Source organism: Canis lupus, chromosome 14, assembly GCF_011100685.1.
Source record: "Canis lupus familiaris isolate Mischka breed German Shepherd chromosome 14, alternate assembly UU_Cfam_GSD_1.0, whole genome shotgun sequence".
Classification (NCBI taxonomy): Eukaryota; Metazoa; Chordata; class Mammalia; order Carnivora; family Canidae; genus Canis; species Canis lupus.
In genome coordinates this window covers 40,849,642-40,873,542 of record NC_049235.1, presented here as the reverse complement: position 1 = coordinate 40,873,542, position 23,901 = coordinate 40,849,642, and the positions used below count along the sequence as shown (strand labels likewise).

Genomic DNA, 23,901 nt, shown 5'->3' with positions numbered 1-23,901 from the left:
GTGAGATTACATAAGGAAAATAATTATTTCTAAAGTAATGACTCAAATAAAGGCCTTTGTAGATAGAGCAAGTCACTACCCTTAGTTTGGTAACTCTTAGTATTAAAGTATATAGAGGGCAGCCTGGGTGGCTCAGCAGTTTAGGTCTGCCTTTGGCCAGGGCCTGATCCTGGAGACCCGGGATCGAGTCCCACATCGGACTCCCTGCATGGAGCCTGCTTCTCCTCTGCCTGTGTCTCTGCCTCTCTCTCTCTCTCTCTCTGTGTGTCTCTCATGAATTAATAAATATATAAAATCTTTAAAAAAAAAATAAAGTAGATAGAATACTTTTGACATAATATTATGTGATAAAGTAGTATGAAAGTTGTGTGTACTATATAATCTCAATATAATGAAAAAATGCACTTAAAAAACTGGATGGGCCCTGTAAAATGCTAATAGTGATTATTTTTGTGTAATGAGATTATCTTTTTCCCTTATGATACTTTTTCATATTTTCCAGTTTTCTACAATTTTTGTATTTTCATATTTAGAATAGTCTGGTTTTTTGGTACCACTGCATGTTACCAAGATATGGATACCTTTGCCCCTGTCTCATTGGAGAAAAAGGACATAACCTATAAATTTACATTTGTGGATTTAGAAACTAGTTTTGCCAAAATTTCTAGCTAGTTTCTTTACCAGTCAACCAGTGTCACCTTTGTATTGTGTTGACTGATTTTCTGCCAGCTTGATTTTAGCTATCCAGCTGTATTTCTATGTATTAATGTGTGTAACTTACTTAAGGGAAAATGTATTATTTAAGTTTGAAAGCTTTTAGGGTGAGAATTCTCTTTTACTTATTTGAATTTCTGCATCTTTGGGAGGGTGTTCTGTATTGTCCAAGCACTCCTGATGCTTTACCTTAAATAAGAGCTCTATTTCTTGGATAGGGAGCATCCTCTAAAATATTCTCTATCCCTTTTTCTAACACTCTGGCTCTTCTTACCTACTAGGCAAAATGGGCATTCGGCATAGGACTTGTACCCCAGTGCTGTCTCTTGACTACTGGAAGTAGCAAATATTTAATGACCTATGGTACCAGGTGCTGTTTGACACTTTACATGTATTATCTCAAGGCGTCCTTAAGTATTTTTAACCTGAAGTAGTGACTCTTGTTGATAAAACTTAATGTCTAGGGAAACCAAGGAACTTATTCAAGGGCATACATCTAAAAAGTGACCTTGCTTGGATAGGAATGTAGGTCTTCTGAATTCAGAGTTCTTAAATATAATCACCATCAGTAAGAACTCTCTTCTCTTTTGACGTTGTCATCTAATTATACTACCCTTTCTCTATCTTTGCCATAAGCAAAAATGAGATGAACTACTGAGCCCATCATTAAAGACTTTATCTTCATCGATTTTCATATTGGCCCATCCAAAGCTGGGTCTCGGCTTTAACAACTAACATCAGCACTCTACTTCAGCTCTTCCAAATTTTCATTGCTAGGTATTGCTATACTTCCAATATTCAAAAACTGAACTGGCCTTCTGGTTAGTATTACACCACCTCCCAACCCCTTTCTGTTAATCAGTGTGCTATATATGTCATTGTTATTACACTTAGTCCTTTGACCCCCAATTTCCATCCCACATCTATATACATAGATGTACTTTTCTGCTCCCTCATTTCATAGATGTACTTTTCTGTTCCCTCATACATAGATGTCCTTTTCTGCTCCCTCATTTCATTAAGTCCCTTTCTAAGTTTGTCTGTATCCAGCTTAGACTTCAGATTTACTTGTAATTAGGAATTTCAGTGATGCCTTTGATAGCATTTTAGTATTATTTTTTCTCTACCTCCTGCTCTTTTTCTGGGTAACTTCTCTTGTCTGTGATCTGTGTTCCTCCTGGATGTCACTTAAGTAATGTTACTACTGATAGTCACAGAAATTTGCTGATTAGATACAATCCTTTTGTTAATCTCTGGTTCATTCCTTGTTACATATTCAGATTACCCACAGCATTTCCAAATGGTTTACCTAGGGCTGCCAATCTCTGGAACCTAACCAGTTGTAGAGAGATGGCATTACCGTAATTGGTTTAATTATTTAGAACTTGCCTCTGGATCTGGGAGGAAGGGATAATGGAGAGTCAACCTGCAGTGTTTAATGGTTGCGGATCCACTTTGCTGAATCCGTTTTATCACCGTCTTTATTCTGTGATTGCTTCAGAACTGACTTTATCCCCGTATGTCCACTTGATGAAAGCTCTGTCTAGTTGTCATTCACTCATATAACATTAGTAAACTCTCACTGTGTGCCAATTCATTAATTTTATTTTATTATGAAAGTAGTTTAAAAAGTTGTATGCACATGGTAAAAACTCAAAAGATTATAAAAAATAGTCTTTTCTCTAACTCTGACCCATCAGTCCAACAACTCTCTAGATGTAACTACTGTTTCTTACATATTCTTACAGAAATTCAGTAAAAGTTAATGCATGTGTCCTTACCCATGGTACTTTATTATATATAATGCTCTTTATCTTGCTTTTTTTTTCACTTAATAACCTCCTAGTAGGAGTCAACAAACTGTGGCCTATAGCTGGGCCCCTGTTTTTTTGTAAATAAAATTGTATTGAAACACGAGCATGGTCATTTGTCTATAGATTGTTTATGGCTGCTTTAAAATTAGAGTTGAATAGCTGTGACAGAGGCCTCGTGGCCTGGAAAGCTGAAAATGTTTCCTACCTGACCCTTTAAGAAAAACTGTGCTGACACCCCAGTATAGCATAAATTCCTAGATATGGAATTACTGTGTCAAAGAGTATGTACATTTTAAATTTGAATTTCATAATAAAATTCAAATGTAGATAATTTTTTTTCAAATAGCCATCCAAGGGGATCCCTGGGTGGCGCAGCGGTTTGGCGCCTGCCTTTGGCCCAGGACGTGATCCTGGAGACCCGGGATCGAATCCCACGTCGGGCTCCCGGTGCATGGAGCCCGCTTCTCCCTCTGCCTATGTCTCTGCCTCTCTCTCTCTCTCTGTGTGACTCTCATTAAAAGAAAAAAAAAAAAAAAGTCATCCAAAAGGCTGACCTAAAATGTGATTCTGCAGTATGAGGGTACATGTTTTCATCAGTCCTTCCTTGCCAGTACTTTTATCAGAGAAACGAATTTGTTCATCTGATAAGTGAAAAATGCTACTACATTGCTTTGTTTTGTATTACTCCAATTATGACAGAATTGAGTATATTTTTAAAGGTTTTGTCATTTACATATTTTCGGTTTACTATTATTTTGTGATTTTTACTTGCTTAAAAAATGAGTTATTCATGTTTCTTCTAGATTTTAAACAAAGTAGTGCTGTTTCTCTTGTGTGTTGCAAGTGTTTTTCCTGGTTATTTGTATTTTGTCATGTTTGTGATTTTTTTTTCCATGTTAGATATGCTTTTTTTTCTTTTTATTTTATTGTTAAAAATTTCAAGCAAAAATATTGAAAGAATAATGCATTGAATATCTGTGAAATCTTTGTTTAGAGTCAACAGCTGTTAACATTTTGACATATTTGCTTTATTTCTTTCCAAATATATTCATATCCTACCTGTATAATTTGAAAGTAAATGCAGCTATCATGACCCTTCAACCTTAAGTAATGCAGAGTGAATCTCCTAAGAATAAGAATGGTCTCCTATATAACCAAACTATCATTACCTAAGACAATTAGCAATTCTATAACATCACTTAATAACCAGTTTATATTTTCAGTTCCAAAATTTTCTTAAAATATCCTTTTATAGGGCACTTGGGTGGTTCAGTTGGTTAAGCGTCTGCCTTTGGCTCAGGTCATGATCCCAGGATTCTGGGATCAAGTCCTGCATTAGACTCCCTACCCCACAGGGATTCTGCTTCTCCCTCTGCCCTTCCCTTCTACTTGTTCTCTCTCTCAGTCTCTCTCTCTTTCAAATAAATAAATAAATCTAAAAAAAAATCTTTTATAGTTTTTAAATTTTTTCCAAGTCAGTTTCCATTCAAACTTCATACATTGCATTTGATTAATATATCATTTTAGTATCTTTTATTTGAGAACTGTCTTCTCTTGTTTGTTTTGTAAACGTTTTTAAAAAATAGCTTTATTGTATTATAGTTGACTTATAATAAATGTACATATTTAAGGCATATAATCTGATGAGTTTTGACATATGTATATACCTGTGCAACTATCACCATAATCAAGATTGTGACCATACCCGACATGCCTCCAAATTTCTTCCTGTCCCTTTGCATACACAAATATTTGTAATAATATATTTTTACTGAATATAGATTCCTACCTTGACAGTTGTTGTTTCAGTACTTTTAAGATGATGGTCGGCTACATTCTCACTTGCTTTGTGTCTGACAAGAAATTTGCCTTATCTTTGCTACTCTGTATACAGTGTCTTTTCCTCTGGCTGCTTTTGAGCATTTTGATTATGATGTATTGTGGTATAGTTGTGTTTATGTTTCTTGTGTTGGGGTTCACTGAGCTTCTTGGATGTGTATGGTGGGGGTTTATAGTTTTCATCAGATTTGGACATTTTTGGGTGTTATTTCTTTATATATTTTTTCTGTCTCTACTTTTCTCTCATTTGATAACTAGTTACTTGTGTATTTGGGTGGTTGAAGTTGTCTCACAGTTCACGAATGTTCTCTTTTTTAGGTTGTTTCTTCTCTCTCTGCATGCTGTTTTGGATAGTTTCTATTGCTGTGTCTTTAAGAACACTAATCCTTTATTCTGCAGTATCTATTCTGCTTTTAATCCAGTGTGATTTTCATCTTATACATGGTCGTTTTCATCTTATGAAATTCAATTTTGGGTCTCTCTTGTATCTTCCATATCTCTATTTTTGGAAAATACAGACTACAGTTATTATAACTTTGAATATCCTTGTCCCGTAATTTTAACATTTTGTGGGTTCAGAATTGGTTTCTTATTCTTTTTGACTTCTAAATGTTGACATTCCCTTGGGCTTTGCTTTTCAATCTTTTTTACTCTCATTTGGCAATTGTATCAACTGCCACAATTTCTGTTTGCACCTTAAAGCAGATTGTTACCTTATACATACCTTTTTTTTCATCCTATCTCTGACATGATGGTAATTGGTTATAATATTTCTAAGCCTGTGGGATATCTTTCAGCTCATTGACATGACAGTTCACAGTTACTTTATTTAAAAGGGAGATATCCCTCTTGATTTCTCCACTTAGGTTATTGAAAGCACTATTTTCTTGCTGTCATCTTTGATCTTTCCCTTATTTTAGCCCATAATCCAGTCTTTTGCTATGTCCTTTTACTTCTGCCTTTGAAATTTTTTTCATATTTGTCTTTTCTAAGGCCACCACCTTTTATTAACTCTGACCTTATTTATAAACTGAGTGTTTGCCCACTCCCCCCCCCCCCTTTTATATGTCAAAATCCTAATCCCCACTGTGATGGTATTAGAAGGTGGGGCCTCTGGGAAGTAATTAGGTTATGAGAGTGGAGCCCTTATTAATGGGATTAGTATCCTTATAAAAAGAGACAGGAGAGCTTGTTCTCTTGTTCTCTGCTCTCTGCCGTGTAAAGGATATAAGAAGATGGCCATATACAAAGTCAGGAAGTGGGCTCTTACCAGATACTGGATCTGTTGCCACCTTAATCTTGGATTTCCCAGCTTCCAGAATTGTGAGAAATAAATGTTTGTTGTTCAAGCCACTGAGACTATGGTATATTTGTTATAGCAGCTTAAATGGATGAATAGAGACCTACAGTAGTGTTACTGTTACATTAGTCTTTATTATTAGTCTCAATGATTTATTTTTATTGTTAGTCTTGCCTGAGAAGACATATCTAGAAAATATTGCTCAGGCTGATGATGTCACAGAGATTGCTGCCTGTCCCAATACCTCTTCCTTATAAAATATAGTCAAAAAAAAATATATAGTCAAATTGTTTAACATGCTTCCCAATCTTCCACATTATGGTTACATTGCTTCTTCTTTCCTTTCTCTCTCTCTCTCTTTCTTTCTTTCTTTCTTTCTTTCTTTCTTTCTTTCTTTCTTTCTTTCTTTCTTTCCATCCATCCATCCATCCATCCATCCATGTTAAAGAGAGTGCATGTAGCAGAGAGGGGCAGAGGGAGATGGAGAGAGAGAATTTCAAGTAGACTTTCTGCTGAGTGAAGAGCCAGTGGCAGGCTCAATCCCAAACCCATGGCCCTGACATGACCTGAGTTGAAATAAAGAGTTGGATGCTTAATCAACTGAGCCACCTAGGCGCCCTGCACTGTTTCTTTCAATCTTATTTCTTATTTATTTCTTTGTGCATCCTCTAGGAAAAATAAAGGGCAATATCATACAGTGGTTAAAAGTGAAGCATCTAGAGTCAGATTGGCTGGATTTGAATCTTGGCCTTGCAGTTTAGTATAGTTGGGCATTTTATTTAAATTTTTTAAGTGTCAGAGCTCAGTTGAAAGGAAGCTTAATGATAGAATATGATGACAGTGCTATTTATAAAATGCTTAGTAAGTATCTGGCATGTAGTAAAATTGTCAAGAATATTAACTTTTACTCTTATTTTTCTGTCTTGGCTTTCCTATTTCCTTGCATATATTCATATTCCTTTTTTTTTTTTTTTTTTTTAAGATTTTTATTTGTTGGGATGCCTGAGTGGCTCAGCAGTTGATCGTCTGCCTTTGGCTCAGGGTGTGATCCTGGAGTCCCAGGACTGAGTCCCACATTGGGCTCCTTGCTTCTCCCTCTGCCTGTGTCTTGTCTCTCTGTGTCTCTCTCACGAATAAATAAGCAAAATCTTAAAAAAAAAAAAGAAAAAAAGATTTTATTTGTTTATTTGTGAGAGACACAGAGAGAGAGAGGCAGAGACGTTGGCAGAGGGAGAAGCAGGCTTCCTCCTGGGAGCCTGATGCGGGATTGATCCTAGGACCCCAAGACCACAACTTGAGCCAAAGGCAGATGCTTAACCACTGAGCTACCCAGGTGTCCCATCATGTTCCTTTTTTATATAGAGTTTCCTTCCTTCTTATTCTCCTTTCCATTTGAAATCATAGAATACTCAGGTCACATGCTACCTTCTTTAAGTGCTTAAACCAGATGAATTCTTTATGTCAGCATTGTTTTTTATATTTCATCTTCAGCTTTCTTGTATTTGTGTGCATGGTGTATTTCCTTTTAGATTTTAGGCTTTTGACAGCAAGGACTATATATGTCATTGTGTCTTCTGTGGTGCGGTATATAATAGTTGCTTCATATTTGTTGAATATGTGAATGAATTGTGGTTCTACCTTGCCATACTTACTGTTTAGACTTCAGTAATTGCCTGTTAAATTAACTATTTTTAAATCACAGTCTTTCTAATTTTTAATGTCTTTAGTTAAATTATACTTTCCCAAGCTTAATATACTCTGGTAGTAGTAGCTATTAGCACTATTAGTTATTAATGCTTGAGTTCTTTTACAAAGTATGCTTCTCATTCTGTTTAATATCATAACATTTCTATTAGGTGTCATTTCTCTGTCATTGAACCCCTTGTGGGCCAGGAAGTCAGACACAGGACTCCTATTATACCCACTGTGTTAAACTTAAACTGGTAAGATGATGTTGCACAAGAATGACACCCATAGTTAATGGAAATGTTAGAGTCAATCATCAAGTTGAAAGGAAATAAATATGCTCCTAACCCAGGATGACCTCTTTTTTTCTTTTCTTTTCTTTTCTTTTCTTTTCTTTTCTTTTCTTTTCTTTTCTTTCTTTCTTTTCTTTTCTTTTCTTTCTTTTCTTTTCTTTTTTCTTTTTTCTTTTCTTTTCTCTCTTCTTTTTTCTTTTCTTCTTTTCTTTTCTTTTCTTCTCCTCTTTCTTTCTTTCTTTCTTTCTTTCTTTCTTTCTTTCTTTCTTTCTTTCTTTCCTTCCTTCCTTCCTTCCTTCCTTCCTTCCTTCCTTCTTTCTTTTCTTTCTTTTCTTTCTTTCTTTCTCTTTCTTTCTTCTTAGATTTTAAGTAATTTCTGCACCCAACGTGGGGCTCAAACTCATAACCTCCAGATCAAGAACTGCATGCTCCACCAGCCAGGTGCTCCAGAAGACCTCTATTTCTTAAGCTTTAGGGCTTCAAATAATTTGCTTTTAGGAAAGCTCATTACATTTAAATTAAATTCAAGGAAGAGCAGGGACCCATCAGTTGATGGACCTGAAACTTAAAAGGGTATCTGTGATTAGTTGGTATACTACACAGTTTTATAACTGGAGTCCTTGAAAGACAAAGAAAAAAAAAAAAAGCTTTGAATTGGCAAGGAAAAGGGCAAGTGGAGTTATTCTTTCAGAAGAGTGGGAGCTCTTCAAGGGTAAGGACTGTATATCTTGCTTATGTCTATCTCGGGCTCTGTCATAGTACTTCGTGTAGTAAATACGTGTTGAGTGGAGTTCTAAATCTAGAAATGGAAAAATGGTATTTAAGGTTATTTTCATGGCAATGCAAAGTCCTTTTGCTCTCTCTTGCAAAAAGCATTACTTTTTATTCTATGCCCCAGTATGATTTCAAAAGGCCTCTTGTGAAAAAGAAGAAAATCAAATAGAACCAGCATACAGCTTTTTAAGAACAATTCTTTTCCTGCAAATGGAAATGCTGCTTCTTTGAAAGTGCATGGAGTTGTTAGCCCAAGGCACCTTAACGATTACCCTTGCCTTTTAAAGCCCATCCCTGTCTTCTTCCCTAGAGCCCACCTTATAAACTGGTGACTTAGTTGGTTTAACATTTTCTTAAGATGTTGTTTATACCATTGGAGGGGATGATTTCTAAAACGTGGGGGTGAGAAGGTAAAAAACTTTTCCATTCTTGGACCTTGTCCAAGATACATGTTTTATTGAATATTTTTAGTTTGTCATACATATTATTAAAGGATATAAAATAGATATGAGGAATCTAGAGTACTTCACATTATAAAGTACATATTTTAGAAGTGATAACGTTTTAAAATTTATTGTTAAAAATGGTAAAGGGATATTATATAGAGGTAGAAACCAGATTGCTTAAAATTGTATAGCTGTTTCCTATAGAATGAAATAATTAGATGTTAATCTACTTGTACATGGTTGATGTCTTTAAATATGATTAGATGATTTAAATCTAGCATTATAAAGTTTTTTTTTTTTAAAGATTTTATTTATTTATTCATGAGAGACACAGAGAGAGAGAGGCAGAGACATAGGCAGAGGGAGAAGCAGGTTCCATGCAGGGAGCCCAACGCGGGACTCTATCCCTGGTCTCCAGGATCACGCCCTGGGCCAAAGGCAGGCACCAAACCGCTGAACCACCCAGACATCCCTTAAAGCTTTTTTAAAAATAGAGAACATCTCAGTAACAACTGACCTAATACCGAATGAATGTTTACAATAAGAAATGTCACCGCTCCTACTAAAAGTAATTTATTGAAATCAGTATGTTCTAGGTCAATGGCTTCTAAGACTCCAGTTGGATTCATTGGACTGGGCAACATGGGGAATCCAATGGCAAAAAACCTCATGAAACATGGCTATCCACTCATTATTTATGATGTGTTCCCTGATGCATGTAAAGAGTTTCAAGATGCAGGTGAACAGGTAAGGCCTTTTCTTTAGATGTGTTCTAGATTTTGATGTTTAAAAATCAATATGACAATTTAGGAGTATACCCATTGGAATTATAAACCTATTTCATTGTTAATTTTATGCATGTTATGTATTTGTTGTTTTTTTGTATATATAAATACAAGTGTGTGTGTGTGTGTGTATATAATATATATAGTTGTTATTGTTAACTTTTATTTATTTTTTTAAAAGATTTTATTTATTTATTCATGAGAGACAGAGAGAGAGAGAGAGGCAAACACACAGACAGAGGGAGAAGCAGGCTCCATGCGCTCCATGCAAGGAGCCCGATGCGGGACGTGACCCTGGTCTCCAGGATCAGGCCCTGGGCTGATGGTGGTGCTAAACCGGTGAGCCACCTGGCTGCCCTGTTAACTTTCATCAAACATCTGTGCAACAGAGAATTGAGGCAATTTATTCTTTGGCAGATGATTGGGAACATTTCCTAGGTTGAGTCAAAGGCGATTGCTTTGGCTATATATCAGTTTTCTGAGACCATAACTTTACTGATTGTCCTGTAAAAGCAGGTAGTTTGGTGGAAGTAGCTTTCCATGTTATTGAGAGGCACAATTGTCCTAGGACCAGAATAGGCTTAGGGATAGCTTAGTTTGAATCCCAGCTTAAATACTTACCTGCTTTCTTACTGGGGGGCAAATTATTTCACCTCCGCTGATTTTTGCAACTGTGAAATGGGAATCATGACAGCCTACGTCTTTAGATTATGAGGCTTAAACAAGAGAATGTATGTGAATGTACTTCATAAATATTGTATGGCAGCACTTCGTGAATAAATATGTTATTGGCCATAAACCAGAAGACAACTTAGAAACACTGTGTGTCATAATGAAGTACAGAGCTAAGTTATGACAGATCTCTAGTGTTTGGTTTTTAGTCTATCATTCTTATATCAGGAATTTTTGGACTAGAGTATTATATCCTGTTAGATGATAGTAACTACTGGTCAGTTCCTCTTTGGATTTGTTAAACTTTATCAATAACTCATATGACAGGAGATCATGTAAAATCATGTAACCGATTTTAGAGTTTTGTTTTTTTGAGGTATGAAGGAAATTCTTGTGCAAATTGTAGATTGGTAAGTAAGAGCTGAATGTAATCCTAGAATTAGGAGAATACTAAAAATTTCCTGAGGAATATAGAAAAAAGTGAAAGAAAAAATTAAACAGCCCACTTCTGGATGATAGACCTGAAGTAAATACTAAGAAATGTAATGCCTATGTAAAGATCAGGTTTAAGTTTCTAGAGATTTCTACTCTAGGGTAGAATTCTACTTTGGGTAGAATTTTCTTTTCTTTTCTTTTCTTTTCTTTTCTTTTCTTTTCTTTTCTTTTCTTTTCTTTTCTTTCTTTCTTTCTTTCTTTCTTTCTTTCTTTCTTTCTTTCTTCTTTCTTTTTTTTTTTTTATCTTATTTATTTATTCATGAGAGACACAGAGAGGCAGAGACACAGACAGAGGGAGAAGCAGGCTCCATGCAGGGAGCCCGATGCTGGACTCAATCCCTGGACTGGGATCACGCTCTGAGCTGAAGGCAGACGCTCAACCACTGAGCCACCCAGGCATCTCTAGGGTAGAATTTCTGAATACCTGCTGTATGTCTAGCAGTCCACATAGTACTGTGGAGAATAAAACAAGTTGAATTGGATATGACAGCGCGTTAGGTGTATCTTGGGTGACAAGACTAAATAATATTACGAGAAAGTTTCTATTAAAATTGCATTTGGGACTCCTGGATGGCTCAGTTGGTTGAGCATCTGCCTTCGGCTCAGGACGTGATCCTGGGGTCCTAGAATTGAGTCCTGCATCAGGCTCCCCAAGGGGAGCCTGCTTCTCCTTCTGCCTCTCTGTCTCTAATGAATGAATAAATAAAATCTTTAAAAAATTTTGCACTTTGACTATAATAAAGTACTGAAGTGGTTTTTAAGGAGGAAAAAAATAAATGTTAAAGAGTCATTTCTCAGAGGAACTATAAAAATATTGTGTAAAATCTTTGCTCATCTCCAGACAGAAATGGTATAGTCTGAAATGAAAGTCATAGAGACAGTATCTCTCAGATTCCTAAATAGAAATGAGAAGATTCTAGGACACAGAGTCAGTTACTGGATTTCCCCTTTTTTCCCTTTTTCTTGAGATATATAAGTAGATATGAGGAAGGGAAGAAGATGGATTCTGGGTAGCTACTCCTCCCAGATTGGTGAAGAGTGAAGATGTGTCTGAGCTTCTTGTCTATAGTTCCCACCCGTGTCCCCAACACATAGTGGGAAAAGTTTTGTGGATGGTTCACACTGAGGCAACAGCCTAGAAGAGAGAATCCTCTTTTCCCACATCTTTTCTCTCTCACATCCCTGGTTCCCTTATGACCTTGACTGTATGAGGTCTTCTGAGTATTGATTATAACAGCAGTAGAGGGTAGGAGAAAGTGAAACTTGGATGAATGAAAGAAGAAGGATAAAGGTAAGAAAGCTTTGGGCCTAAGGGTAAGTATCATACCATATAAAATGAAAACATTTGTTAAATGATTTATGATGGCAGCCTAAAAAATGTTTTGAATAGTGGCAATGTCATTTGAACAAGTGTAATTTCCTGAGGGCTACTTTAAAAGGTAACAATTTGGATGAATAAGTACTGATATATTAAAGTGTCACCATTATTATTTCATAGCTATATTTAGTTTTCAAAAATGTTGGATAAGAGAAAAAATGAGTTTCATTCTACTACTAAAAGACAAAGACCAGACTTGGAATGGGATGGAAAAATATAGGTGAAAACCTTAAAACCTCTTGCCGTTGTGCACAATAGTGCAGTGAAAAGTTTAGGGGTTCGACAGTTAAGAGTCTATTTGTGTTGACACTTCCATTTTAAGGATAGGAGTTGTCCGTGTGTCCCCCCCACCCCACTCCCCATCTCCCAATATTACTATGTCAGGTGAAGCTGATAAAATGGCAGCTGAAGAAAATGGATTTTTTCCCCCAACAATTGCATAGACTGGCTAGTTTTTTTTTTTTTAATTTTGTTTATTTATTTGATAGAGAGATAGTGAGAGAGAGAGACATTGAGAGAGAGAAAGCATGATCAGGGGGAGAGGGAGAGGAAGGCTCTCCACTGAGCCAGGAGTTCGATGCTGGGCTCGATCCCAGGACTCTGGAATCACAACCTGAGCCGATGGCAGATGCTTAACCAACTGAGACACCCAGGATCCCCTGGCTACTTGGTTTCTAATGTTGATTGTGCTTTCAGTGAGAAATTTACAGGGAGAGAAAGTACCAAAATAGAGATACCCGGTTCTAAAGAACTTTGGGCATTTTCTTGAAGTGCCTTTTTTTTTTTTTTAAAGCAGAAGTGGGGATTTATTGTTAGGGAATGGTCTGACCCAAGGCACAGCTGAATTTTGGGCACAGATGTTATCAGATTCCTTTCTGTCTGCCTCTTGTCTATGCTTTGCTCAGAGGCTTCTCTGCCATCAAGGTGCATGATAGCCACCTGCAGTTTCAGGTGAAGAAATGCTTTAGAATGTTCTAACCCTGCACGTTTTCTTCAAGCCTAATCTAGTAGTAGAACATATTACATGTGTTATGAAGGAAATAAAAACTTTGACAAGCTTGATGGTATTTAATCAATTTATTTATGTCTTCTGATGTTAACCTTAGATTGTAGGTGTACCTGGCTGGCTCAGTTGGTAGAGCATTTGACTCTTGATCTCAGGGTCATGAGTTCAAGCTCCATGTTGGACATAGAGTTTACTTTAAAAAAAATGTTATCTTGGGGCACCAGGTGGTTGAACATCCAACTCTTGATCTGAGCTCAGGTCTTGATCTCAGGGTTATGAGTTTAAGCCCTACATTGGGCTCCATGAGAGGGCATGGAGCCAATTAAAAAAAAAAAAAGTTAAACTATGCTAATAAGGTATTTATACTTGGTTAAATATGTTAATTTTGGTCATTTCCACAAAAAATGTGGGCATTCTTCTTTCAGTTCCCTTTCTTATAGCCTTATTTCTGTTGGAAACTCAGGTTTAACCTACAATGATGTATCATTTCAACTTTTAGAATCTTTTCTAAGAATGTAACCTACATTACAAAGGTAATCATCAAGATTTTGTATATTAGAAATCATGAATTGATAAATTGTGAATGCAGTATAAAAACATAAACCCTGAAAAAAAAAAAGAAAGAAAAAAAACATAAACCCTGGAACCAGACTGCCTGGGTTTAAATCTCAGCTCTACCATTTGCTGGCTGTGTGACTTTGGACAGATTATTTAACCTTTCCCTACTTGAATTTCCTCATTTTATAAAATTGGGATTTTTAATAGTACCTTTTTAGTCCTGGAGAACCTGGCATATAGAGAATGCTATTACTGCTATTACTATTCTTACTACTCTTGTTACAGGGTTGTTATTGTGTCTCTGTCATCTCTCCCAAATCTTCATTCCCCAACACCACCCATGGGAACATACCATACCACTATCTTGGCTGAGTAATGGAGTCCAGAGTGCTTTGAAGACAACTGTCGACATATTTTTAAATGAAAGACTGATGATAAAAATTAAAACCCAACTAGAAGATAAAGTGATTTGATAGCATCCCCATTTAAGAATATATTCTGCACTGTCCCTTCCATCCCACTTTTGTTTTGTGGAAAATACCAATTTCTCTTTTTAAGCATTAGCGTCAAGGGCATATGACTTTTGCTTCATTTTTATTTTCATTGTCTAGGAATTTCCTTGGAGATGCTGCTGATCTGTGCCAAAAGTCTTGGGACTTTTACACCATTTCTGTGTGTTTTCTGGTTGAACGAGGCCTAATTAGATTGTCTTTTCTTTTGTTTTTTTTTCTTTGAAAACTTGGAAATTATCTGGTTCTTGGGTTGTAAGGCTGAGCATGTTTGGTTAAGTAATTCCCTCGGGATCTAAGCTGGCATCCACACAGGTCTCATTAAATGAGAACTTTAAAAGCCTCTTGCTCAGTGGGCTCTGTCATTGTTGACCAAATGTTTCAAGATGTAGGCACAAACTGTTTTTGTCCGTTTTTCAAGTGTAGTCTAATTTTGAAGTAACAGTGTGCTTTTCTACTTGGAAAGATTAAAAAACAGAGTGGCAGGTTTAACCAAGGTCATGTTCATTTTGCTTCTTAGCAAGTTTCTCTTACCCATTTGGCTTTCTTGGAAGCAATGCTGATCTTAACTTTTGTGACTGTTTTGTTTGGAAGTCAGTGAGGTTTTTCTTTGTGTAAAGTTACTAGTTAATAGTTGTCTCCTTCCGATGGATATGTAAAAAAGCAGTGGAATTCCTTCAGATTACTCTGGCCTTGATGCCCCCATCCTTGCCCCCCAACCCAGCAAAGCAGATTTTGTCTTTAATTAGTCCAGTCTTTTACGCCTTGTATTGCATACCTGCCATAGATAGGTATTAGCATACAGATGAGTCTAAATCCAGAGAAATTGGCTACAAAAATTCTTAAAGACTGAAGATATTGTGATACACAAGGAAACCAATCTCCTGTAGTTAAAATTGAGATAATGGAAAAGTAGAGTCATCTTAATTCATAATAATTTAAGAATGAAGCAGATGGAATTAGCAAGATCTTTCTGGATGATCATGACAGAGCAGAGCCGTGGCCCAGAGTCAGCCAGGTCAGTGACTGTCCACAGATAGGGAGGTGCAGAAGAGTCTTGTTAATGCTCTACCTTTGTATTGATCATATCCCATGAATCCTTTTTCACAAAGGCTAAACTTTCCTAGAACTTAAGTTTACTAAATGTGAAAAATTTCTTTACCTAGGTATCCTTTCCATTTTGGAGATAGAAACCCTTAAAGATAACCCAAGTGACTATTCTTATTTTGTAGATTCAGAAACTGAAGCCAGAGAGGTTAAGTGATTTTCACAAAATCACACATGACCTTAGTGGCTGGGCTGCAACTAAACCTGGGTCTCTGGCTTCCCAAATTAGTGTTCCTTTCACTGATCCATGCTGTCTTTGCTTATCCATTCAATTAGTAAATGTAATTGAAGGGACTCTAATTAGTTTGGCTCCTAAAGGCTTTTGTGGTTAATGTCAGACCGGCAACAAGGTTTGTTTTTTTCCCCCAGCTTTTGAGTCGTGGCCAAATTTTGTCAGTCAATTATTTCAGAGTCTTGAAGTCATCCCATGGAAGTCAAGATGATTTGAATAGTTGGACACACATGTCTGTGTATCTGTCTAATAAACATGCCTTCTGTAGTGCAAATTAGAGAATGTTATTATAATGTACCAAATGTATATAGTCATTAGATATGGAGCAGTTGTGGCCAGTACAGTGGTGACATTCCAGCTATCACTATCATTGTGTGTTTTTTCCGGACCTGTGAGCTTTGACACTACTTTCCTATATAATTGAGGGGTTAGCAGTACTCTGGCAACCCAGGCATCCCAAGAAGCAGATGCTAGGGATGCAGGGGGTTGATTGGGCACTCCATGCACTTGGCAGTTGCATGAATTGGCACTGCCAGTTCATGGGTATGAGGAGCTTAGGTGTGAAGTCTACTCTTAGATCTGTGAACTAATTGTTGGTGCCTCTGAGGGCACCTCTTCAAGGAGTTATCTAGGTGTAATTGAATTTCCTTCAAGGAAGAGACTCATTGAATTCCTAAGAGAAAGTCTGAAATTGACTCTTAGACCTCAGGGCTTACCGCAGTCCCTGAAAGAGCAAGAGAGATGGAGCTGATATGAAAGGAGAAGCCATTGAAAGGTATGCCATCGTTTTGCATTGTATGTATTCATCCCCAAAGAGGGATGAATAGATGAGGCTCTCTGTGTAACCCACATTTTTGATAAAGTCCAGAAGTAGAGAAATACAACTTCTATAACTTTTCCTTTACTTGTACTCATCATATTCAGCTCTGTTTTCTTGAGTAATTGTAAACTGTTTGCCAGCAAATAGTTGCCAGCATTTATTTGGGCATAGGAGAGTTTTTACTAAACTGAAGTATTTCTTTGTAATTTCACAGAAAAATTTTTTTTTTCAGAATTTTTGGGGTAAATCTTGATGATGTATCAAAATGTACTGTTGAATGTGTTTTCTTTAGACTCTAAAATGCCATATTGCCTTTAGAATGAAACATTGAAAGAGAATCTCTGTTTTAGGGCCTGAGATATTTCACTTTAGCATTTAATGTTAATACACAAAGTGTTAGGATACTTGATTGCCTAAAATTTTAAAGTATGACTTAGGAAATTACTTTATGTTAAAACTGTTTTTGTCTCAAATTTGATTTAGAAGCTAATAGTCTGCTAAGGAAAATTGAGTATCATTACCTCTAGCTCATAATATTTAGAATATACGCTGTTTGTCTTTCCATTCTTCCACTTTCATCAACTGCGTATCAAAGACAAAAAGAAAATGTTAGGTGTAATTCCACCACACAGAAAGCAGAGTCTTTCCCATTTCTAGGTTGCTTACATGTCAGTTCACATTTCCTAGCAGAAAATATGTCCATTTCTGATAAATATGTACATCATTCTACAGAGAAATCTTCATTTATCCTCCTGAAAGTCCTTTGTCTTTTTTTTAAGGGGAGATAACGCTTTCGAGGAGCTTTTGTGACAATGGGTGATAGATTCTTTTTGTTAAAGAAAGAACAGTTTGAACCAAAAGTGAGCTCCCAGTCTCTTCTGGCCTCTTTGGTTTCCAGCTTTCTGAATAGGTGTATCAAGGTGCATGTGTGAGAGAGAGAAGGGGTTTTGGGAATGCGAGTGAGGGTGTGTACATTTATGTATGCATGCATACATATAGAGGATGGACAGTAACTTTCCTTTACCGTATGTTGTGGTCATCATAAGGCAGAAGTCAGGGTGGACATGAGAGCATACCTTGATGCCTATTTGTATATCTTTCTTGTATCTATAGTTTCCACTTGAATCCTGGGAGTTCACACGTTCAGCCTTAATGGTAGTGCTATATAGCTAGCTAATGCAGGAAATGCTCATATCCTTGTCCTGACCTTTTCTTTCCATACAGGCTTAATTTTTTTTCCCCCTTGAAAATGGAGACTGGAGGATGGTAGTAATTGGGGCTTGAGAATTTACTAGGAGATTTTGCTGCCTATACAATCACTGGAGAGTCCTGTAGTTCAGCTACCATCCCTGTTGCACTAGTGTTTTTCTTAGTCAAAGCATCTACCAAGAAGTATGCTGTTTAAGAATCCAAGTTGGAGGAATCCATGAGAAGTACGTCTGTTCCCAGGACTGTTGGGTTTTGCCCTTTCCCCCCTCAACTCACTTTACACTTTTTAAAATAAACAGTAGATTTGATTCCATAGAAACTTCATCTTTATGTGCATGAGGAATGGACTCTCTATTTTAGGCAGTAATTTTTTTTTTTTTTTTTGTCATTTGGAAACAAGAATTAGTTGTATTCATTGTCACCATGCATAAAAAGTGGATCCTGCTTGTGCTCTAGAAACTGCTTTCATTTTAATTTAAATAATATACCTTTGTAATTTTTTTTTTAAAGGTAGTGTCTTCCCCAGCAGATGTAGCTGAAAAAGCTGACAGAATTATTACAATGTTGCCCACCAGTATCAATGCAATAGAAGCTTATTCTGGAGCAAATGGAATTCTAAAGTATGTATTTCTCAGCTGTGGAAATTTTCCTTGTTATGATAATTCATGAATTTCACATTTATTAACACTTTAGGAAGTACAATTATGTTTGTTAAACCTTTCTATACAATTTTCTTATTTTTTAAAAAAATGAATACTGTGGTTTCTCCCTCAATGTAAAGGGTTTATTTTTTCGCTGAAAGCAAGTATATGACTTTTGGGAATAATTTTTTTTTTTTTTTGCTTCTGTTTCTTTCCTTAGCTCTTGCATTAAACTTACGCTTTCATGGCTAACATGTTTAAGAGACTTTTAAAGCTTGCATTTTAAACTGTACAAATGTTACAAGCATAATTTTCTTATGGTTTATAGAAATTCAGGAAAAGGTTTCTATGAAAAATAAAACCAAACATTGGAAAGAACACCATTATTTAACATTTTATTATATTATAAAAAGTTATTGTATGTCCTCTGGGTTAGTACATCTGTACTAAGAACTTTGAGAAGTTGGAATTAAAGGTTAGCAGTAGCTCTTTAAATAAAATATAATTTAGGTCAGAGTTTTCTAGCCAGTGCTTAACTTTCCTGGTTTTGAGAACTTTTTGGTTAGTTTCTACCTCTTGCCAAATCTTTGTGGTTGTGTTAGAATGACAGTGGTTGAATTTCCAATTTGATTTTCTGGTCTTACCAGTTACTGTTTCTAACTTGTTTTCTTGTTGAATTTCAGCAAAGAGCTAGAACAACTGGAGACCCTATAGACGTATATATATAGGGCTAAAAGAAAGGGTTTAATTTCATGAAGCTGTAATACATGAAATATGAGGTTTTAGGGAATTGAATTGCTTTAGAAAACTAACAAACTTGGAAGCAAAAGACATTTGGATATTAGGCAGAAAACTGATAAGATAAATGTTTAGATTTCAGGGAAGGTTGAAAGACACTAATTTTGGATGGAGCCCTCAAGCCCACGGTGTGTGTGGTCTTGAGGTAACTTCTGTGTCATTATCTAGTCTGTTGCAATTATGGCCCTGGGTTGCCTCTCAAGGAAAAGTAACTAAAAATTTGTTGGCGACAAAATCCTGTGTTTATTAATATTCTTTACTAAGGAATATAGTGGCCAACTAGCAGAACAGTTTTGCCTAGGGAGTGCTTTCAGAGAATGTGGATGAACACTGGTAAATGTAATTCTTGTTTTTCAGGTTACATAAAGTGAAACTTCCACATATTGAGGTGATCTATAATAGAGCATGATATTTCCTTTCTGTGGAATATACTCCATCATTGCCTTTGGACCAGATCAATTAATATGTTTAAAATTGTTGTTTCAAGCATTTTGTATGCTATTTTTCTATAGAAAGATTTTTCTTTTTTTTTAAATAGTTTTTAGCAATGATTTTCCATTTCCTTCTTCAATATTTATCTTTATTCATTTCTAATTTTCCAATCACAATTATGATTAAATGTCACGTGGGTTAATTAATCTATAGTAAGGACTTTGGGAAGTTTGAATTAAAGGTAAGCCATAGTCCTTAAATAAATTATAACTTAGGTTCATTTCCTAGCCAGCGAAGATAGGCATAGATTAGGAGCCCTGTAGATAGATATAATCTGCACTTACACTATAAACAAAAGTGTCTTATTATAAGAATGCCAGCGCCTGGGTGGCTCAGTTGGTTAAGCATCTGCCTTTGGCTCAGGTTGAGATCCCACGGTCCAGGTATCAAGTCCCACATCTGGCTCCCTCCTCTGTGGGGAGCCTGCTACTGCCTCCCTCTCTCAAGCCTCTCTGTCTCTCATGAATAAGTAAATAAAATCTTAAAAAAGAAAAAAAAAAGAATGCCATTTACTATTGATATAAAATATGGTAGAAGAAAAAGCTGTTTTCCCACTTTGCCAATGTATGTATGTACATTTACTATAAAGGACAAAAAAATTTTGCCTGTGAGATTTCCAGGTTCTTTCCTTTATTTTCCTTTCTGTCTCTTTGATGTTTTATTTTATCTTTAAAAAGTGTAGTTATTAAGAATATGCCACCCTGAAGCATATGGCTAAATTTCGATGGTTTATGTTTATTCTACCTTGTGGAAATGACATGGATATGTGAAATTTGCAATATGGCTTGTTAAAGGCAAATAAAATAGTTTTTAAAGAGCCCCAGCTACTTTACAAACAAAAATTTAAATCCTACCAAATAGGCCTTTTAAAGTTAATGGGTGTTTTAAATTGCCTACCTATATTATTATGGTATTGTGTATTTCACCTGAAACCAGAATTTATATCATGTAGTTTATTAGATTATTTAGGTTTGTTTGAAAGAGTGTGGGTTTACTTTGAACTTTAATTGATCTGAAAATGGATTTGAGATTTTGAATCAGTTCTAATAATGTTTTTAATACTAAAGCGAAGACCTCTTTGATATCTGGCAGCTTTTAGCAAATTCTAATTCTATAGGTAGTTGCATGAAATGTTTATTCAGATTTGTAAACTATATTTTTAAAACTGTAAGCCTATAGTTTAAAAAAACATTATTTTTATTTATTTACTTAGAAAAGTGAAGAAAGGCTCACTATTAATAGACTCCAGTACTATTGATCCTGCAGTTTCAAAAGAATTGGCCAAAGAAGTCGAGAAAATGGGAGCAGTTTTCATGGATGCCCCTGTTTCTGGTGGTAAGTGGCAGCTAAAATCTATGCACACCTATTTCTGTTTGTCAGAAATAGTAATTACAGTTTCGTGGTACCCAATATATATCCAGTTATTTTTAGACTCCTTATAGGAGTCTCAATTTTTTCATTGGAAACAAAAAAAAACCTCACTTTTATTATTTAGTACTCTCGAAATACATTCCTTGTTCTAAGTTCAGACAAAAGGATGTCACAACTTTGAAGAATTATGAATTTTTGGTCCAAATTGCTGTGGGTAAGGCAAGAGCAATTTGTTGAAAATTTAACTTTTCAGAACAGATCCAAGAAGTAATTAATTAGGTTGAATCATCTTTTAACTGTTAAAAAGTTGAGGAAGTATTTAAAAAGAAAAAAATAATTTCACAAGGGGAACTTAAAGCTCAGATAATTTTTTACAGGTGGGATATTACCAGAATTTCAAGGAGCAGATCATTTCAATTTTGTATGAACTTTTCCAGACAATAGAAAAAGAGGAAACACTTCCCAACTCATTCTATAAGACCTATGTAACTGATACTTTAACCAGAAAGGGAGAGTGAGAGAGGAAAAATTTAAGTCTCAGTCATGAAAACAGAAGTAAAAAGTTTTAAAAAGTACATTAGCAAACTAAATCCAACCATGTATAAAAGAGATCAAACACTACAATCAGGTTTATCTCATATGTACTAAAATGGCTTAATATTAGAAAATCTATAAATCTATTTCCCACATTAACATACTTAAAAATCATACGATCATCTCAGTTAGAGGACAAGGATTCTCACTAATAACTTTTTTTTTTTTTTAAGATTTTGTTTATTTATTCATGAGAGACTCAGAGAGAGAGGCAGAGACACAGGCAGAGGGAGAAGCACGCTCCATGCAGGGAACCTGATGTGGGACTTGATCCTGGTACTCCAGGATCTGGCCCTGAGCTGAAGGCAGATGCGCTTAACTGCTGAGCCACCCAGGCATCCCTCACTAATAAAATTCTTAAAGCGTATTATTATATCAGATATTAATAGTAGGTGGTCTGGGTATTTTGGAATGGTAGTATTATAGGTGTTATGATTTTCCATAATTTTGCAAGTTTCCAAAATTATTGTGTAATCAAATATAGTACACACACATGTGCGCATACACACGTATACACATACATATGTAATTTGTAGTTGAAGACTAGTTTCTAGTTGGAGACTTTCTATAAAGGCTGGACTGAAGAAAACTAATCATTTGCTCAAGACCAAAACTAGATTTGTTTCATATTCTACTGTATTAGGAAATACTATTTTCTGTAAAGTTCTGATTTATTCTAAGAGGAAAATAAAGACTGCTAAAGGGAGGTTGTCCTTTAATTTATAAAATCATCATTTCAGTACAGTGCTAAAAATAGCCCATTGCTAGTGTGATACATTGTTACAGTAATGACCTTTAATGACTCACATCTCTGAATCTGCTCTGTGTGTTCATGTGCTACCTTGACTCTGAGTTGAGCCATCTGACTTGCTTTGGCTAGTGGTATATTAGTAAATGTTACACAAGGATAAACTTGAAAAGCACTTTGTACATGGAGTCTTGTCCTATCTTGCTTATGGGGACTCTGCTGCTCTCGCATATAGAAACCTGGATTGGCCACCTGGGGACACGGACTAACTACCAAGCATGTGAGTGAGGCCATTGACCATCTAGCTAGAGTCAGGTTTCCAGATAAGTGTAGCTGCATTAGTGACCTCAGGCCTAACCAGCAAATGAACTGCCCAGCTAGGATAGTCTAAATTACTCACCCTGAGAATTGTCAGTAAATAAACCCACTAAGTTTGAGGGAGTAATATAGCAGTAGATAACTGATGGAGCCAAATACAGTTGATATTTCCATAATTATGTAGCAGTGTTTGTTACTTGATGTATCAATTAGTGTGCTACCTGTGCCTATTTAATCTAAGTGTTATAAACTTTTTCTGAAGGAGAAAAAAAAAAAAAATGAAGGAGAATGATGGTATTGTGGTTCGCATAAAAGCTAACTTTAATGCCAAAGCTAAGTTGCTAAAATGAAGTTTATTAAGCCAGTCCAGAAAAGAGTTTCATTTCATTTGCTATAATCAGGTCCCAGACCTGTATGTCTGTATTCCTGATCCAGAGAATGTATCAAGGGAGAATGTTTGCCTAAATTGTTACCTAAGTAGTACCCTGGTGAACTGACACAAGATACCCATATTTAGTAGGATATGGAAAAATAAGTTGGTAAAAATTCTGGTAAATCTCATTTTGGTGTTCTTATGGACTGCTGGGGGTTAAATAGTACATCTAGCTTTTGAGTGTCTTTTGTGTTCTTAGAATTAAGTTTTTTTATTAGAAGGGACTTTAGCAATAATTTAATTTGACTTTGTTATTTTATAGATGAGAAATTGAGGTCCAAAGAAGTTAAATGACTTGCCTGGGGTTCTCCAGCTTGAGAGCCAATCTAGAACTAGAATCTTTTCTCCCACCTTAGTCTAAGGCTCTTCCCACACTCCACCAGACCTTCTTCCTTTTAGTCTCACCCTGAGGTAGCTTTTCTGTTTTTGAAAACAGTGGCCTACTGTTAACTTCATTTCTTAACAATTTTATCTAGTTGCCAGTCCTCTGTCTTCTTTCTTGGTAGCTAAATGGCACTACCATGTAGTGAAACCTTTGGTGGGGGAGTGAGCGGAGAATTGCATCCTTTTCTAACTCTTGAGAGGTTGGCTTCTAATCTGGAAGGGGCCTAACATTTCTGTTCCAGAGTCACTTGAGAAGAAATGGGTGAGAGGACATTATTCTCAAATAGAATTCTGGAGAGATCAGATCAGTCTTATTATGTTGACCCCATCCTGAAGTGTTTATGAACTGGCTATCAGGACTCTTTTGTTCTGCTGGTGAGTTGGGATAGAACCAGAGGCTTTTTGGGTCTTTTCTGTTTTGGATCCACTGGCTGGTGCTGTTTAATCAAATAAACGTCAGAAAAAAGATAGAGTAATATTTTGAC

The 23,901-nt window shown here is 36.0% G+C and overlaps 1 protein-coding gene across 1 annotated transcript in view; it reads left to right on the top strand.

The window, feature by feature from the left end:
- The window catches only part of HIBADH (3-hydroxyisobutyrate dehydrogenase), a 108,089-nt gene that overhangs the window by 2,875 nt on the left and 81,313 nt on the right, over positions 1–23,901 (top strand). Inside the window, exons 2-4 of the mRNA XM_038557189.1 lie at positions 9,453–9,613; positions 18,148–18,257; positions 20,782–20,903. Coding sequence (XP_038413117.1) covers positions 9,453–9,613; positions 18,148–18,257; positions 20,782–20,903 — 393 coding nt within the window. The remainder of the gene's footprint in view (positions 1–9,452; positions 9,614–18,147; positions 18,258–20,781; positions 20,904–23,901) is intronic.